Source organism: Ovis aries, chromosome 13, assembly GCF_016772045.2.
Source record: "Ovis aries strain OAR_USU_Benz2616 breed Rambouillet chromosome 13, ARS-UI_Ramb_v3.0, whole genome shotgun sequence".
NCBI lineage: Eukaryota > Metazoa > Chordata > Mammalia > Artiodactyla > Bovidae > Ovis > Ovis aries.
The window spans coordinates 16,919,831-16,939,666 of NC_056066.1; the positions used below are offsets into that span (position 1 = coordinate 16,919,831).

Below are 19,836 nucleotides of genomic sequence, written 5' to 3' on the forward strand. Positions count from 1 at the left end.
GCGACCCCATAGACTATAGCCTGCCAGGCTCCTCTGTCCATGGAATTTCCCAGATGAGAATACTGCGGTGGGTAGCCATTTCCTTCTCCAGGCTGCTGCTGCTGCTGCTGCTAAGTCACTTCAGTCGTGCCCGACTCCGTGTGACCCCATAGACTATAGCCTGCCAGGCTCCCCTGTCCCTGGGATTCTCCAGGCAAGAACACTGGAGTGGGTTGCCATTTCCTTCTCCAATGCATGAAAGTGAAAAGTGAAAGGGAAGTCGCTCAGTCGTGTCTGCAGCCTACCACGGTCTGCAGCCTACCAGGCTCCTCCGCCCATGGGATTTTCCAGGCAAAAGTACTGGAGTGGGGTGCCATTGCCTTCTCCACCTTCTCCAGGGGATCTTCCCAACCCAAAGATTGAACCCAGGTCTCCTGCATTGCAGGCATATTCTTTACAGTCTGAGCCAGCAGGGAAGCCCTATTTATATAATATACATGCACACATACACATATATATATATATCTGAATCACTGTGCTGTATACCTGAAACTAACAAAATATTGTTAATCAACTATAATTCAATAAACAACACCACTTGCTAGGTTTATAAACACTGCATCTGATACCGCCTATACATCTACTTCACAGTAAGAGCCTTAACTCTGTATAGACTAATTTTATACAAAAAGTTTTCCTTGAGAATATGCTACCTTCTAACATTTTAATAGGCAATTACAAGAATTACACCTATTGACAACTGTATTAAGCACTTCTACAAACATTAATTAACTCATTAGCTATAGTGATTCTGGAAAGGAAAAAGTTATAAAAATACGAGTAAGCTGCAGCCTTTTCGCCAGGTCTTTGGACTCTACTAGTCTTCTTACATCAAACCACATGTCTCTAATACAAACATATCAGTACAAAATAAGATTCCTATTTCATTCATGGTACATACACTAATGGTTAAATAAGGTAAAATTTAGAAAGCTCTTAGAAAACTATGAGATTATTTGCTGCTGCAATAACTTTCATGATCTCTCTATAATGTTTAAAATAGTAAGATGGGGAAAATACAATGAAAAACACTTAATAACTATCACTAAACATATATTATGGCATATCTACCACTGTTTTCAAAAGTTCCTTGTACTGAAACAGGACACTCACAGAGCAGAGTGCTCAATTTCTCACAAGCAGAAGAATGACATCCAAAATGTGGCCTCTGAACTGCCTGTAGTCTCCTCCTTACCATCAGGGAAGTGATAACTAACCTAGTGATCAATCGAGGAAGTGACATCATTACCAAAAGCCAGAATATCTACTGTTAGTAGCAAGAGTTTTTTCCCCCTAATCTTGGTGTTGGTGGGGAGGCAAAGTTGTTCTAAAGAAACAACTTTTCAAAGTGTTCAAAAGTGTTTTTACAACTGATGTTGCAGTTTTTACAAACTGAAAAACAGCAAGTGATGTGAAAAGGCCGTTGATAGGGCATTGGTTAAAGAAATGACAGTGGAGCCAAGAACGGGCTCTGACTCAGACACTGAAGGTGACGACGTGCATGGAGTGACCGACACGCTCACTCCAGAGCAGAGGGACCTGGTCGGTAGCGCAGTCGATGGGGTACCACACACGGTCTTCCTTGCCTAAACCGCAATCAGGGTGCTGGCTCCTCCGAGACAGTCACAAAAGATCTGAGATCGGTTCCTATGGAAAATACTAAAGGCCTCTCCCGGGATGAAGCCATCATATGTCACTACCTGACTGCTCTAGACAAATGGATTTGAATTACAAATACTACTTTCCCGAGCTCTTCCTGAGGGCTTTTCGTTGTGGGAGATCTGCTAGGACCTCGGGGATGGGACCCGGTCCATGGTTGAGAGGGACATCCGGTGTGGGAGCAAATTCCTCTGCTCTGAGATGCCACTCGAAACTCTTCAGAATGAAGGACAACCAACTTCAAGAGTGTCTGGTTTCTACCAACTGCTGGAAAAAAATTCCTGCACCTCTCGAGGGTACCAGTTAACTGTCCTTGAGGACTCTGCTTGAGGGAGAATGCAGCTGGGAAAGCTGGAGCCAGCTCTGAGCTGTTCATGGGGCAGGGGGCCTGGAGGGCTGACGGGCACAGAGGGAGGGGGCCCACGACCCTCAGCCACACGTCAGATTGAAGGCCAGAGGCAACCTGATGTAAAATTAGGCATGATGGTCCCTCCCAGCGCCCCTTCTCTTCTAGACTTATTCACTCACCAGTGGTCCGTCAAGGCTAAAGGATCGGTTGCCTGAGGTGGGCTGAGAGCTTAACACCAGTTTCTACACCATTCTCAACCCTGTGGTTTTCTCAGGATCTATTGTGTGAGCTACTGACGTGACCTCTTCCTCCCTCTGCTCAAAAAAGTGCACCCAGCATGTCAGGATCATACAATTCTTATTTCTGGCCTTATTACCTTGGGAATTTTGAATTTCTTTTCTTTTGTTTTTAACAATTAACCTAAAATTTCCTATAACACTAAACAAAATGACACTAAATAAAGTGGTGTTTTTTTACAAAGGGGATATTATAAGTAATACTGATGAAATCATGTTAGAAATTTGAAATTTTCACCAGAGATCACTCTACCTGATTCAGATCATTTCTCTCAGTCTTCAGTTTCATCTCTACTGCTCGGAAAGTGAATTCTAGTTGCTGTTTCACTTCAGCTTCTTTACTATATTCATCTTCTTTTCGTCTTAAATGCTCCCTCATTTTCTCATGTAACATCTCGGCATTTCTTCTATTCTCTTCTTCTTGCTTTAAGGTGAATCTGCAAAATTTAAAGCTCTTCTTAGAAAATCATGAGATTGTTCAGTGCTGCAATAACTTTCGTTCCCTCTTCACAATGTTTACAATAGTAAACGTGAGGGGAATACAATGAAAAGCACTTAATAATGGTCACTGTTTTCCGACAGAGGGTTAAGAATAAAACTGCATAAAATTGTTTTCATTTTCTCTTGAGAAAAATGGCTACTTTATACATCTGCAGGTGGGAATGTAAAGTAATATAAACTTTCCTAAAAATACTTTAGAAATTTAGATCACAGACCTTTTTTAAGTTCTCATATTTTAACCAAATAATACGACATTATTAAAGAAAATGTATTCAAACTAATTAGAAAGGTAGAAATGAATTTATAGAAAAGGTGTTCCTTGCAGTATTAAACAGAATACAGAAAAGTGAAAAACAACTGAAAGTCAATTTGGTAAATATTTAATGGGATTTCCATTATGGGGGACTCCTGTATGGTCATGAAAATGATGATTGGAAAAATATGCCTTAAGTTATTAGAAGCATTCACTGTTAAGAACCTGCTATATTATTTCCAAGAATTTCACACTCCATAATACTAGTAACACTTTCTCCCCTGTAAAATCCTAGAGGATAAGTTAGTCCTTATAACATGTCTACATCCCTGCAGTATTAAAGGAAACAATAGTTCACATATTTCTTTAAAAGCGAGATGTACAGTACCTCAAGCTGCCGAGCTCTCGTTCCCACTCCACTTTCTGATGCTCTAACTGTGATGTCACTTCTTTGGTTTCTGACAGCTCTTTCTGTAGCCCACGAACCTTACTTTTCATTCTGAAAAATTCTCTTCTAAGTAGTTCACAGTGGCTTCTTTGAAAATCTACTAATCTTTCATGAGAAAGAATTGTATCTTGAATTTTCAACAAGCTATCAGAATCTGCATGATGAAGAAAACAAAGATATAACAAAAAAAAAAATTCTGTGAGTAATTTTTGAGTATAAAGGACTGTGCCTTTCACGTTCACTCATCCACACACTGAACAAATATTAAGTGTCTATAATGTGGAAGACTTTATTCTAAGCTCTGCAGATAAAACAGACCTCCCCTGGCTCTTGTTTAGCTTGAAGTCTAGTAGAAGAGAAAGACAAATAAAATAATTATGAACTCAGAAGGATACTCTAAGAAAAGAGAGTTCTATGATCACATAACAGAACTTGACACAGACTGGGTCCAGGAAAGATTTCCCTGGGGAAGAGATGTCACCCTGAGAAATGAAAGATGAGCAGGAAGGAGGAAGCAGAGCAGGAGGAACAGCCCTGTGGACAGTCTCCAGCTGCCATGTGTTTCTAAACAAGACAGAGTGAACAGCTACTGATTTACCTTCCTGAGTGGAGCAGCAAAAACAACACCAACAAAATACATTAAACAATGATTCTCATGACAAAGGACTTCAGGGAGTGAAGGACATTGATCCTGGAAACACAGGAGGTTAGCCTAAGGAACGCCCCAGCTCACTGCCTGGAGAGAATTTCCAGGCCCTGACGCGGGGAGAAGGAACAGAAGCTGAGTCAGCCAGACTCCCTGACAGGAGGTGATGAAGCTGACAGTCTGGTGAAACCAAAGTGGGCAGAGATCATAGATCAGAACCATGGAGAGGAGAGAGTGGGACAGAGAGAAAAAGGACCCTGCAGATCTGAGGAGGAGCCCCTCGGGTATTCAGCAGAGGAATGAAGAGCGCCCATCTGGGAGAAACCACCTGAGACCAGAGAGAAACCATCTGAAAAGACTGTTGGAACCTGTGACTGGTGCTCACTCAGTCCCGGGAATTCTATCTATTCTCATGGGCCAGGCTGGAAAAACTCCTTACAGTAGAATGAACGGGGTAGTCAGTAAGGTCTTGCCTCCAAGGCAGGAAATAATCAGCCCTAGCCCCAGGGCCCCTCTGGATGCACCTAACAAATCATGAGAAGCAAGAGCACAGAAGGATCTCTGGAAAACTCTCAACATTTGGAAACTAAATCACATGGATCTAAATAACCCTTGGATCAAAGAGGTAATGAAAAGAAGAATTACAAAGTATTTTGAACTGAATGAAAATGAAAACGTTAAGACCAGCAGACATTTTAGGAAACTGGCACGCAGATTCTAAAATTCTTGTGGAAAGAAGGGTAAAAAATAAAACCAGATGAAGCTAGACAATTGTGACCTTTAACCATGCAGCAAGGAGAAGCAACACTTGGGTTACATGATGAGATCTAAATTTTTAAAAATAGTTAATAATTAAAGTTGGTGTGCAGACTGAGGTTCCTCAAGGTGGAGCGGCAGGGAAAGAAGTTCTGAGATTATTTCAGTTATTCTAGGAAGAAAATGATGCTAACATGACCTTCAGTGAAGGCACAGGAAAGAAGAGTCAACAGAAGGTTCAGTGAGTGAGAAGGATCATAGGCCTGTGGCTAGCGTATACATTCACTTTCATGTTCTTTTAATACAGAACCTTCTGAGATGCACAGCACTGTAACATATCCCTGGCTCTAGAGCAGTACTAGACAAGGTGTGCATATATCACTACTCTATACACAAACAGGCTTTCTGTTAATATTTACACTGTGGTCCTACCTTTATGCCCCAAGCCAAGTGGTTCTACTTGCAACATGGAATTTGTAGAGTAAAGCACGTCGTCATCCTCAGAAACAGTCTCAGAAGACTGAGTTAAGTCATCCAGGTGGTTCACATAATTAATTTGTTCTTTGACCTATACATAAATAATACTGTCTCACAATGTCCTTAAAATACGTATAAAATATATTAAGTGTACAGAGGTGATAAATCTCTTTATCAAAACAAAAACAGACACTTCTTAAAAGAACAGATTTTTATCAAAAGGATAACTTTATCAGTAGTGTTTCTAAATGATGTGTTTAAAGTAAAGTTCTCTACAACAAAGGAAGATTTTCTATTTTGCAACTATTCCTTTTAAAAAATATTTTTTACTAGGAAAATATTTTTTAAAGTTCTTTTTTTTTTTTTTTTTTTTTTACTATACCTTCTTCTTTTCATATGGTGTTTTTCTCGCAGGCCTAAAAAAACAAATGATTATTTTCAGGCTAATAGTAAATACTCAAAAATACAAACAATACCTAAACTTTTCTTTTTTAGAGAAATTCTGCACTGGTAAGTAATTTTCTATAAAAGGATACAACAATCAGTAAGAGAAGCATTAAAGGACAAAGAAAATATATCAGTAATATGAATAAAGCATTAAATTTAGATCCAAGGCAAAGGAAAAACATAACGTTACTTGCGTTATGTGATAGAACGCACCATACCAGAGTTTTTTGCACCTGTCATTTTCAATAAGAACTAATTTTTATGGCAATAAAACCTATCTGGGAGATATTCCTTAAGTCCTTCTAAGAAAGAAACCCATTTTGAATAACCATGATATTAGCTTTTGGAGGACTTCCTAAGCAATTGCTATGCATTATTATAAGCACTTGACATGTCTTAAAGGCATTTTAATCCTCACAGTCATTCTGGGAGATAGGTATAAGAAGAAATGGAGCACAGAAAGGCTGAGGAACTCGCCCAAGCCCACACAGCACATCACCAACAGACTCAGAATTTAAACCCAGGAGATCTGGCTTCAAAACTGCTCTTCCAAAATATGCTGAGAAAGTAATATTGAAAAGTGTTTTTAAGTAATATGATGGCGAACGAATCTATAGCATTATTCCATGTCTAGCTATAACAATAAATAATAATTTCTGAATCTTAAAACATATTTCTCAAAAAATAAAAAGACCAGATGTAGGCAAATCTGGAAATCTACTTTCAATAAAGATTTGTTTTTCGTAAAGAAATTCATCAATAGGCATTCATTCACCCATTCTGCTGTTTCTTCATGCACCTGACATCCACTTATTGAGCACACAATGTGTGTTAATGACACTCTTAATACAGGAAGCATGGTTTTTGTCATTTAGACCTTTATCATCCAAAAGGAATAATCTGTGAAAGATTGTTAATATTTTTATTCTATTTTATATAAACAAAATCTTCCCCTTTTCCCTGGAATCTATTAACAACTATGAAGTTAATACGATGTGATGTTTCAGAGTACTTTACAAAATTATAGCTACTCACAAAGTTACTATCAACCAGAATCATCAAGGAATTATCAAATCCTATCCAGTATAGCCTAAGTGTTTGTAAATTCACAATTATGTAATTTTTGAAAATCTACGTGTGATCGAATTAACTTGAGTAGTCATCTGCATATTCAATTATATAGGAATATTACACCTCAGAACCAATGAACAAGCCCTTACCATAAAACTATATATGAGCAGAAGTATTATGTACAATTAGTTCACTGTAATAAAGATAATGTCATACAATCAATAAGCTTTCTAATACTGAAAATGCAAACAAGACTAAATAAACACATCCTCTGCTGGCTCATTTCCAACAGCATACACACTCTAAAAGCTCCCCTCTTAACATAAAACAAGAAACTCCTTTGAACTCCACATTCCTCTTCAATTACCATCCAGTTCTCCATTGCCTGTCCCAATAATATTCCCTACGGAGCTGTTTACGTGCGTTCACTACAGTCCAGCTTGCAAGGGGACTCGGAAGACTTCCAGCTAAAGTCACTGGTCCTCACCGTAACCTTTCAGCAACTTTCAACTATGGTTCGTCCACTAGAGTTGAGGAATGTCTTGTTTTAGCCTGTACAGTGTATTACGCTGCTCTATTTCCAGAAGTACTCAGAGCTAATATTACTTACCCTACAAACAAAGAATTTGTAGAATGTACCTGTCATCATCTTGATTCACTCTGTTGTCATCATTCACGCGCAGCAGACCACCAGTCAGTGAATCGGTGTTTTCAAATATCGGTGCCATCACACAGTCTTCTGGTGTCCGTCTGGCATTGTTCTTTTTCTTTACTTTCTTTCTGTGCACACCAGGGTCACTACTTTTAAAAAATTCACAAAAAAAGCCAATGTTTTCTAATAATTCAATTGATAAAGAACAAAAAAAACAATTCTTGTAAAATTCCAACTCTTATCCATCTTAAGTCATTGAGTAACTCTCAAAACAGTTATGAAGTACCAACCATATGCAAGAAAACAAATTCTTCCTTCAAACACAGATATACAATTATGATACAATATGATATGTAAGAGTTGACATATGAAAGTCATAAGTGGAATAAGGAAGGATTCACAGAAGTGAAGAAAGCAGGTCATGAGAAAGAGAAAAGGGAGAAAATCATTCTACTTGGAGATTCGAATGTGAGCACATACATCAGGCACAGGGCATCTGGGTTGTTTCCAAGGAACCTAGAAGGAAAAGTACAAAATACATGGAAGAAAGTAGAGAGATGCATCTGGAAAGACATTGGGAAGAACCTCAAGGGCCCCACTGAAAACCTGGAGTCCACTGCCTAAGCGCCTTGACTCTTCAACATGGGAGTCATAATTAGAGTTATACTATATTTTTTGTTTTGCTTCTAAATATAATAATGGAGAATTTAGGGACTTCCCTGGTGGTCCAGTGCTTTGGAGTCCACCTGCCAATACAGGGGGCACTGGTTCAATTCCTTGTCGGGGAAGATCCCACATGCCACGGGCAACTAAACTCGTGCTGCACGGCTACTGCAGCCAGCACCCCAGAGCCCACGCTCAGCATCCAGAGAAGCCCCCACACTGAGAAGCCTGGGCACTGCGGCGGCAGAGAACCAGCGCAGCCAGAAATGAAGGAAAAAGAGAATTTACAGAAAAAAGCCACACTTAAGTGGTATTTTAAATGACGTGAGGCACATATACCATGAAAGAAGAAACCAAGGAAATATTTGGCCAGAGTGGGGGGGAGCTTAATTTTAAACCACCCACATGATGGGGTGACAAGAGCATCTTGGATGAAAAGCAGGTGCCTCGTCAGCTCTCCTACCACCAACAGCAATTTGGCCTCCATCCATGGACATACTCAAAGCGCTAGGAGAAAAAAAACTGCCAACCAAGAGTACTCTATCCAGAAAAGTTGTCTTTCAGAAATGAAGGAGAAATAAAAACTTTCCCAGACAAAGCAAACCTGAGGGAGTTCCTCACCACTAGTCCCGCCTCATAAGAAATGCTGAAAGAAGTCCTCAAACTGAAACGAAAGGATGTTCATTAGTGACATAAAATAAATTTAAATATACAACACACTGGTTAAGTCAAGTATGCATTCAAATCCAGAATACTCTAATACTGTAACATGGTGGTATGTTAACAAAGTAACTCTAGTATTAAGGCTAAAGGACAAGAGTATTAAAAATAACTATATCCCTAGTAAAATGTAAAATGTGTAAATCACAAACATCAGTTCAAGTTAGAAGTTACTTTATAGGAAAATAACAAATGGCCTGATGTTAAATATTGATACAGGATCACCTATCAAGATCTTCATTCTCCGCAGCAGGAAACTCCCGGCTGCTGTTTCGTCCACTCTTTCTCTGCTGAATCAATCCACTCTCATCAGCAGCATCACATTCGTTGTCTGACACTTCCACTTCACTACTTTCGTGCTTCTTTTCTTCTTGAACCTTTAGTGAAAGTTTGACACTAAGAATAATTGCTACTTCTTTATTTTAAACATCTTCATTTTCAATTTTATTTTTTGCCTCAGCATTTGCCCTGAACTTAAGTGATAAAAACATTTTTGTGTTTATTTTACCACTTACAAGTCACTGAAATTTTTGTAAAATCTGCTCCTTTCTGTCTGAGGAAAAGAAACAAAATTCCCAAAATTTCAAAAATGGCTTTCTTCATAAGATGCAATTATTCACATTCAGTCTTCCCCATCTGACTGGCGGAGACAGAGAAATAAAAAGACAAAGACACAAAATCTGGCCACTTCGGTCTTTACCACCTGGATTTTCCTTAAACAGCCAGATGGAGAGGATGTGACACCTTCGTGCCTCAGAGACAGAAAGGAAACATTCTTCTTTCTGCACTAAAGCTATTCTTTTCCCTCTGCCTTTTACAATTCTTTTTTTCACTTGGATCCAGGAGATAGCAAAAAAGTGATGGTGTTCACTAAAATATATGAACCAAAGTTTACCAAAACACAAGGAGCAGAATGAAACTGAGGAGTTGTTAGTTAGTGTGGAATTCTGGAATATAAGTAATGCTTCCCAATTCCACAAGCAATAACCGTCAAACCTTACAGACAGAGGGTATAGAAATAATTGCCTACTGTCGCCCCACTACTTACCAAAAACAGCAATAAAATTCAAAAAAGTTCAAGGTTTTGTTCAAAGCCCCTAAAGTGGCACTCCCTAGCATTTTATGGCACCAAAAGAAATGATACAATTCTGTAACCTTGAATGTGATAAATTACCAAATTCATCAGATTAATCAGATAAGTTAAAGTGTGACTTTGGCACAGTATTTTTAAATGCCTTAGTTGGGGATAGGGCTCATCTTTTTTTTAAACAGGAGAATACACAAAGTTTTTTTGTTTTTTTTTCCTTGTCTATTGTTCAAATTCAGTCAAAGCACCTCTTACACAAAAGAGCAAACAAACAATTTTTAAAACCTATTACTGAAGAAAGAAAAATCTCACAGCGTCTCAAAGCTCAGTTTTCTCCTTTGGAAATAAAGACTTAATTTTTTTTTCTTTTTAGCTGAGGGTTTATACTACCTATGGGCTTCCCTGGTGGCTCAAATATTAAAGAATCCACCTTCAATGAGGGAGATGTGGGTAGAGAAGATCCCCTGGAGAAGGGAACGGCTACCCACTCTGGTATTCCAAGGACAGAGGAGACTGGCAGGCTACAGTCCAAGGGCTCGCCAAGAGTCAGACACGACTGAGCAACTTTCACACACACACACACAACCTATGTGACAAAATCACATATGTCAAAACTTACTACATTTTAGTAAAAACCATAATGGAAAGGTCTGTCTCAAAAGAAACATCTGAGAGTGGTGATTAAAACATATGTGGGAGTACATGCATTTGTTATTAAAAAGATCCTGAAGCAGCCATGCTGGAAATCTAAGTGCCCAGTGACTGTGGAAAGCAGAGAAGATCACACATATTCAACCACAATGAAGAGATTAGAGGGAACACGTGTTTATGTCCCTTCTCTCAGTCACTGCTTTCTTCCCATTCTATGGAAATACAACATATTTAATCCAACAGAGTTAAAGAAAAAAAAACAAAACGGCAAACACCTATCTGATTATACTTCTTAAGCAATTTCCTTGGTGCTTATTCTGGCTCACAAGATCACATGGTACATAGCTAGATTAGTTTCCCAGTCCACATCAAAGACTGACAGAGACAGAATTAGATATTAGATTGATTGAAGGACAAAAGCCATGAAAATTGTTTCCCGAATTCCTATTATTGTGATGGCAGAAATAATCTATTTCTACACAATTACCTATTTAGATGACCCCACTTTATTCATAAGAGGAAAATCAAATGGACCAGATCATTAAGAGAAAAACTAAAGCAAGAGCAAATGAACCTCTACCTCTTTCGAAAGTTGAATTTTACTTTTCCAAAGCCAGCAACTCTACTTGGAACATGTCTATTTCATTCTTAAATCTCTGCATATCCTTCTGTAATTCTTTCTTTACATACACTTTGGATGCTCTGTGCCTTTTGGTGAAGAATCCCCATTTTCTAATTCGAGTTCCATGCTTTCATCCTTACTAGCACTACAATTATCCGCATGCAGTGGCTTCTGGAACCAGTCCTGTATTGGTTTGCTTTTCTAATCAGTATTCGTAACAACAACAGGAGTACCGTGACTTTTTATCTGAATAATGTGTTTCATCTTCCTGGAGCGGACAAGCCACAGACTACACTGATGTGTCTGTCGGATGTCTAATTTCCGATTAGTAGGATTTTGCCTCATGTTCTGTGACATCTGCATATCAAACTCTTGGTCTTCTTTCACTTCAAATGTAACTACTGGGTCTGCTACTTTTTTATTTTCTGTATCGTTATAAAAACTCTCCTCAATTTTGATAAACACATGTTCAATGTCTAGTTGATCATTTTCAATGTCTACTTTATTTTCAGTGAAGCAAAGCTTTGAAGATGACCGACAAGCATATCCCAGGGACCCAGAGTTTACAGACAATTTTCAAGACTGGGTTCTTTTTGTTCAGGAAATGCTTGGAATACTAGAGACATAGATACGCCAAATGCACCTTTTCCCTCACAATCAAGTATATTATTCGTCATATTAGGAGATATTTCCTTTTTGCTTACTCCTTCTTTAGGGTTATCACGTAGTGAATCTCCTCAGGACAAATGGTAATTTTGTATTTCTCACAAATTTCACCAAACTTCTGCTTTAACTCATTTGTGATGGGTTTTAACTTACCTTTCCATTCTAATTTGCCTTGTTTGATACACATTTTCTCATATAGTATTAAACCAGAAATTGAAATTTAAAGTTTTACATACCCGTGAATGGTTATTTTCATCTCCATCAAGTTTTTCTTGTGCTTCCTCTGATATCATTTCCAAGTCTAGTTCTGCTGACAAATCTGTATGGTTAGTTAAAATTACTTAGAATGTTTAGATAAAAGATATAATCTTCATTTAAAACATAGATCTAAAACATTGTATCAAATGACAGATTAAGTCAATCTTAATCTTCAGCTGAATATCTACTTCTTTAAGAAATACTTCCAATGATCTAAAACTTTCAACCAAATCCTTTGGGAAATACCACATGTCACCAGGTTACAGGCACACAAACAGCTCAAAGATTCAGTCATATATTCAACAAACATCAGTGAACAAAACAATCAGAAACCAAACAAAATTTCAAAATACAGGACAGACATATAAAGTCACAATACATTCTCTTCTCTCCTTCATAACAGTACCTTTTTAACAACATGCCAAGCTTCAACTGCAACCTTACTCATGGGTTACAAAATTCCTCTTACTTTTTATGCTTTTATCAGTTCCTTAATCTGAAATGCTACCCTGTACTCTTTTGACAAGTTACTTTTCATCTTTTAAGACTCAACCTGCTTTGTGAAATTGTCTTTGACTACAGCTATCTTTCCCCAGATAAAAACGTGTCTCTTTCCTTGTAGCTACCTTAGTACTTTAAAGATTTTTCTAGTGTTATCTTTCTAGATTTTCCTAGTGATGGACACACTTCTGAACTGTAAATTATTTCCTCACTCGTCAATCCTCTTGGCTTCTAAACTGCACAGGACAAGCTCTTAAAAATCACCTTGGTATAGACAGCCAACGGGAATTTGCTGTATGGCTCAGGAAATTCAAACAGGGGCTCTGTATCAACCTAGAGCGGTGGGATGGTGAGGGAGATGGGAGGGAGGTTCAAAAGGGAGGGATATATGTATACCTATGGCTGATTATGCTGATGTTTGACAGAAAACAACAAAACTCTGTAAAGCAATTATCCTTCAATAAAGAATTAAATTTTTAAAAATCACCTTGGTATAAATAGTCTTTATTTCTTTTATTCAATAACTATTTCTTGGGTTTCTGCTCAGTACTAGATACCGTAGTTTAAAGAAAAATGTAGATAAAAGGTGTCAGGGATGGCTTTTCTCGAGATAATGCCTGAGCGGAGACTTCAAGGGAACAAAGGGCAGGAAAGGGAGAGAGCACTTAAGGCTGCAGCAAGACGGGGAGAGAAGCACACGCACGACAGGGTAGATATCTGTCAAAGTACAGGGACAGGGACTACCGGAGATCATGGCATCTGGCTCCACGACTTCGTGGGAAAGAGATGGGCAAACAATGGAAATGGTGACAGACTGTATTTTCTTGGGCTCCCAAATCACTGCAGATGGTGACTGCAGCCATGAAATTAAAAGACGCTTGCTCCTTGGAAGAGAAGACACGACAAACTTTGACGGCATATTCAAAAGCAGAGATGTTACTTTGCCAACAAAGGTCTGTCGAGTCAAAGCTGTGGTTTTTCCAGTGGTCATGTGTGGATGTGAGAGTTGGACCATAAAGAAGACTGAGCGCCAAAGAACTGATGCTTTTCAGCTGTGGTGTGGGAGAAGACTCTTGAGAGTCCCTTGGACTGCAAGGAGACCCAACCAGTCAATCCTAAAGGAAATCAGTTCTGAATATTCATTGGAAGGACTGACGCTGACGCTAAAGCTCCACTACTTTGGCCACCTGATGTGAAGAACTGACTCACTGGGTCCAAAGACCCTGATGGTTGGAAAGACTGAAGTCAGGAGGAGAAGGCGACAACAGAGGATGAGATGGTTAGATGGCATCACCAGCTCCATAAACATGAGTTTGAGCAAGCTCCGGGAGATGGTGAAGGACAGGGAAGCCTGGTGTGCTGCAGTCCATGGGGTCACAGAGAGTCAGACACGACTGAGCGATTGTACAACAACAACAGAACAGGTGATGGGGGCCTCAACAGCAGTTCAGAATTCCAGGGCAAAGGACAGAAAGAGAGAGATGGAGAGTCGCGCAGAAGTCAGATTATGAAAGCACCAATGGCGCTTTAAGAGGTCTAGACATTAATGTGATTTAGAGTGCTTCATGGTCACGTGTGCTTTGAGATTGGTGACTAAACGCTCAGGGAGGGATGAAACTGAAGAGCACAGAAATAAAACGAGGAAGATCAACCTGAAGGCATTAACAGTGGGGAAAAAAAGGTGATGCAGACCTGAACTGAGGGAGTGTTTCCAGAAATATTTAGGATATAAAACTTTCAGGGTCTAATATAGAATAAATCTTTAAGAAACCAATATGTACAAATCCTGGGACTCTGATGGGGGAACAGTGGAAACTGTCAGACTTTATTTTTGGGGGCTCCAAAATCACTGCAGATGGTGACTGCAGCCATGAAATTAAAAGATGCTTACTTCTTGGAAGAAAAGTTATGACCAACCTAGACAGCATATTCAAAAGCAGAGACATTACTTTGCCAACAAAGGTCCGACTAGTCAAGGCTATGGTTTTTTCAGTGGTCATGTATGGATGTGAGAGTTGGACTGTGAAGAAAGCTGAGCACCGAAGAATTGATGCTTTTGAACTGTGGTGTTGGAGAAGACTCTTGAGAGTCCCTTTGACTGCAAGGAGATCCAACCAGTCCATTCTGAAAGAGATCAGCCCTGGGATTTCTTTGGAAGGAATGATGCTAAAGCTGAAACTCCAGTACTTTGGTCACCTCATGCGAAGAGTTGACTCATTGGAAAAGACTTTGATGCTGGGAGGGATTGGGGGCAGGAAGAGAAGGGGACGACAGAGGATGAGATGGCTGGATGGCATCCCTGACTCGATGGACATGAATCTGAGTGAACTCCGGAAGTTGGTGATGGACAGGGAGGCCTGGCGTTCTGAGATTCATGGGGTCACAAAGGGTCGGACACAACTGAGTGACTGAACTGAACTGAACTGGGACTCTGCTTGTTATTTTATAAAAGGTATCGACTGAGAAGAGAAACAACACTAACTGACTTAAGTTGCTTCTATTTATTTTGTAGTTTTCCAATTTCACACCGTCCAGTGTTGGAGGGACTCGTGTAGCCGTTTTATCTGAATCTGTGTTTCCTGGACTTACCAAGCTCACGGAGAAACAAGAGCAAATGACTCAGTTGCATAGATTTAAAAAAAAAAGACAAACACTTTGAGTTTAGAACTTGAAGTCACTATTCTAGGAGATAACTGAGAATCTTTTGTAAATGCAAAGGTGAGGATAGAAACAAAAAAACTACAGGAGTGTAAAAAGAAACAGTGTATGATTTCTTACTATAGCCCTGACCACACGACTGATTAAAGGCACTAAGTTAATTAGTATTTATGAACAACATGTTATTAGATGTGGTTACTTAATAGACTGGGCATCCTAGTAGAAGCAGAATTGATCTTCTGTACACTGCTTTTAAATGATACAGCACTCCTTCAAACCAACATCCCTTGTGAGCTCTTAATTCATTACAAATAATAAAACAAGTTGATATTATATGGACAGAGCTGAGAAGGAGGTACTATTTGGCAAATTCCCCATGAATCCCATTACCACTGGGAAAGCCAATTCTAAAATATATGAAGTCATAGAAAACACAAGAAATATTTTAATATTTGGTTTCAGAGCTGCTTTTGCTGTTATACTGAATATAATAACTAATACAAATTTAGAGCTATATAAAAATATCGCTACAAAGTCACATTTTGAGAAGGCAATCTCTGTCTACCTAGGTCTCCCAACTAGTCCCAGAGTTCTAAACATAATCCTGCCACTCACTCTCAGGTGTATGCTAAATACTAGCCAAAATGAACTTACTTTCTCCTAACTCTCTTTATTATTTATTGTATTACTATGGTCAGAGGGAGAATGCAAACGTCTTGCCAAGAGGTATTTATTGGTATTGGCTGTAGGCTCCATGGAAGGAGTCAGCACAAGGTAGATTTTGCCACAAAATCTCTAATTTGGAACCGTCAGGATGATGGGAAGGCCGTGCCCAGGTGGCGCACGGCTGAGTGCCCTGGGCTCCTGCTTACCTTGTTTGCTTTCTCTGTTTTCCGGCAGCTGAGACTGGCACAGGTCATGGAGCGTGGAATTCCCTACCAGAAACACCGCCGCAATATTCCTCTTTACTTTATCTGTGATGGCCATCTGCCCAAATTCTGTGCATGTTGACTGATTTTTGGTCATTGACTGTGACATCAATGGACATTGATCATCAGCTTTCAAATGCCCAGCTCTCTGACAAGCCTCAACCCTGAGGCTCAAAGCAGTAGAAGCCAAATCTGAAAAATGTGAGAACAAAGTCTCCATTTATTAGAATGTGAGTAGGAATACAACCCTGACTAACTTGTGCAAAGTCTTTCTTCAGAGAATCAGTTCCAAGTCCTCTGCTCCCCTCAGACTCACTAGTCCTTCCCAGCTTATTGTATCTTACATGTCACTGTCATGAAGAGACGTTAACTAGTGTATCTCGTTTCTTCTGTTTTTTTAATTTTCTAGTATTACTTACTTTGATTCACTCAATTTCTATTACATAGTCTGTATTCCATAAGAACTTTACTAATAATTATTTGTTTTCAACATATAAATATTTTATTAACAAAATATACATCTAACTTATTTTACATTTAATTATGCCTTACAATACTGTATGCTCTAGAGACCATGGTTTTTAAAAACACTTTTAATGAATGGTACTACTTTTATAAATGGTACAAACCCAGACAACATCAAAAAGCAAAGACATCACTTTGTCAACAAAGGTCCATACAGCCAAAGCCATGGTTTTTTCAGTATCATGTACGGATGTGAGAGTTGGACCATAAAGAAGGCTGAGCACCGAAGAGTTGATTCTTTCAAACTGTGGTGCTAGAGAAGACTCTTGAGAGTTCCTTGGACAGCAAAGAGATCAAACCAGTCAATCCTAAGAGAAATCAACACCGAATGCTCACTGGATGAACTGATGCTGAAACTGAAGCTCCAAAACCTTGGGCACCTGATGCGAAGAGCCGATTCACTGGAAAAGACCCTGATGCTGGGAAAGATTGACAGCAGGAGGAGAAGGGGGAAGCAGAGGATGAGATGGTTGTATAGCATCGCTGATTCAATAGATGCGAACTTGGGCAAACTCCGGGAGATGGTGAGGCACAGGGAGGCCTAGCGTGCTGCAGTCAATGGGGTCACAAAGAGTTGGACACGATTAGCGACTGAACACCACCAACAACTGCTTTAATTACAATGAGACGGTCTTCTTCAAATTGTATCTTCAGAACTGATTTTTTTAAGCCTTGAATAAACATCATAAACTTATACAGGAAATCATAGCTTTGTGGGTCACTAATTGTTTCCACGTGAAAATAGGATAAGTTTAGGACCACACTGGATCCAAAGAGCACAGAGCACCATGAGGCAAAAATGAATGCAACACGGAAATATTTGCTTTTAAAAAAAAGGAACTGTCAGGTCTTAATTTCTTGAGAGACGTCAAAGAAACAAGCAAGAAATGTAAAAGTGAAGCTTTAAATCCTGTGTCAGCACAAGGGCCCCTTTATCATTTCACATCCAACCACGTCAATGGTTTCAAATGATGGTTCCCAAGTGTGCCCTGAGAACCCCTGAAGTCCAGAGACCCATTGGGTCGGGGGTCTAAGAGGTCAAAACTATTTTCACAGTAACAGTAAACGTCACTTCCATTCTCATTCTGTTCTGAGTGCACAGTGGAGTTCTTCAGAGACAGCATATGTGATAGCAAAAGTCTAATGACTAATGGAATCAGCCGTTAGGATTGTGTGTGTCGTGCTTCATGGGTTTAGTTTCATCTTCCAGGAGTGTCTGGTGGAGGCCAGTGGCCTGCTGCAGTGATCATGGGGACACTGAGAGCAACAGTGCAAGCACGGGACCTTTTGAAAGACCATTATCTTCACTATCTCCATAGGTTGGCCTCTAGGCCAAAAAACAGGGAGGGGACACAGCCCCACCCACCAACAGAAAATTGGATGAAAGATTGACTGAGTGTGGCCCCGCCCATCAGAACAAGATCCTTAGTCAGTCTTTCCCATCTGGAAGCATCCATAAGCCTCTTATCCTTCTCTATCAGAGGGCAGATAGAATGAAAACCACAATCACAGAAAACTAACCAAACTGGTCACAAGGACCGTAGCCTTGTCTAACTCAATGAGACTCTGAGCCAACCAGTGTATGGCCACTCAAGATGGATGGGTCATGGTGGAGCGTTCTGACAGAATGTGGTCCACTGGAGAAGGGAATGGCAAGCCACTTCAGCATTCTTGCCTTGAGAGCCCCATGAACAGTATGAAAAGGCAAAAAGACAGGACACTGAAAGATGAACTCCCCAGGTCGGTGGGTGCCCAATATGCTACTGGAGATCAGTGGAGAAATAACTCCAGAAAGAATGAAGAGACAGAGCCAAAGCAAAAACAATACCCAGTTGTGGATGGGACTGGTGATGGAAGTAACGTCTGATGCTGTAAAGAGCAATATTGCATAGGAACCTGGAAAGTTACGTCCATGAATCAAGGCAAATGGGAAGTAGTCAAACAGGAGATGGCAAGAATGAACATCAGCATTTTAGGAATCAGTGAATAAAATGGACTAGAATGGGTGAATTTAACTCAGATGACCATTATATCTACTACAGTGGGCAAGAATCCCTTAAAAGAAATGAAGTAGTCATCACACTCAGCAAAAGAGTCTGAAATGCAGTACTTGGATGCAATCTCAAAAACAGAATGATCTCTGTTCGTTTCCAAGGCAAACCATTCAATATCACAGTAATCCAAGTCTATGCCCTTGGATTAATTAATTAACTACTAATGCTAGAAGAAGCTGAAGTTGAACAGTTCTATGAAGACCTACAAAACCTTCTAGAACTAACACCTAAAAATGATGTCCTTTTCACTGTAGGGGACTGGAACTCAAAAGTAGGAAGTCAAGAGATACCTGGAGTAACAGGCAAATTTGGCCTTGCAGTACAAAATGAAGCAGGGCAAAGACTAACAGAGCTTTGCCAAGAGAAACCACTAGCCATAGCAAAGACCCTCTTCTAACAGCACAAAAGAAGACTCTATACATGGACATCACCAGATGGTCAATACCTAAATCAGATTGATTATATTCTTTGCAGCCAAAGACAGAGAAGCTCTATATAGTTAGCAAAAAGAAGATGGGAGCTGATTGTGGCTCAGATCATGAAATCCTTATTGCCAAATTCAGACTAAAATTGAAGAAACTAGAGAAAACCACTAGACCATTCAGGTATGACCTAAATCAAATCCCTTAGGATTATACAACAGAAGTGACAAATAGACTCCAAGGGATTAGATCTGATAGACAGAGTGCCTGAAGAACTATAGATGGAGGTTCGTGACATTGTACAGGAGGCAGTAACTAAGACCATCCCCAAGAAGAAATGCAAAAAGGCAAAATGGTTGCCTGAGGAGTCCTTACAAATAGCTGAGAAAAGAAGAGAAGCTAAAGGCAAAGGAGAAAAGGAAAGATATACCCATTTGAATGCAGAGTTCCAAAGAATATCAGGAGAGAAAAGTAAGCCTTCCTCAG

The 19,836-nt window shown here is 39.6% G+C and overlaps 1 protein-coding gene across 1 annotated transcript in view; it reads right to left on the reverse strand.

Moving 5' to 3' along the window:
• Positions 1-19,836, reverse strand: part of LOC101109728 (ankyrin repeat domain-containing protein 26-like) — a 57,280-nt gene that overhangs the window by 11,503 nt on the left and 25,941 nt on the right. The window contains 11 exon segments of the mRNA XM_060397250.1: positions 2,597-2,780; positions 3,486-3,699; positions 5,380-5,515; positions 5,807-5,840; positions 7,582-7,743; positions 8,075-8,110; positions 8,663-8,805; positions 8,807-8,921; positions 9,203-9,354; positions 12,240-12,322; positions 16,293-16,541. Coding sequence (XP_060253233.1) covers positions 2,597-2,780; positions 3,486-3,699; positions 5,380-5,515; positions 5,807-5,840; positions 7,582-7,743; positions 8,075-8,110; positions 8,663-8,805; positions 8,807-8,921; positions 9,203-9,354; positions 12,240-12,322; positions 16,293-16,541 — 1,508 coding nt within the window.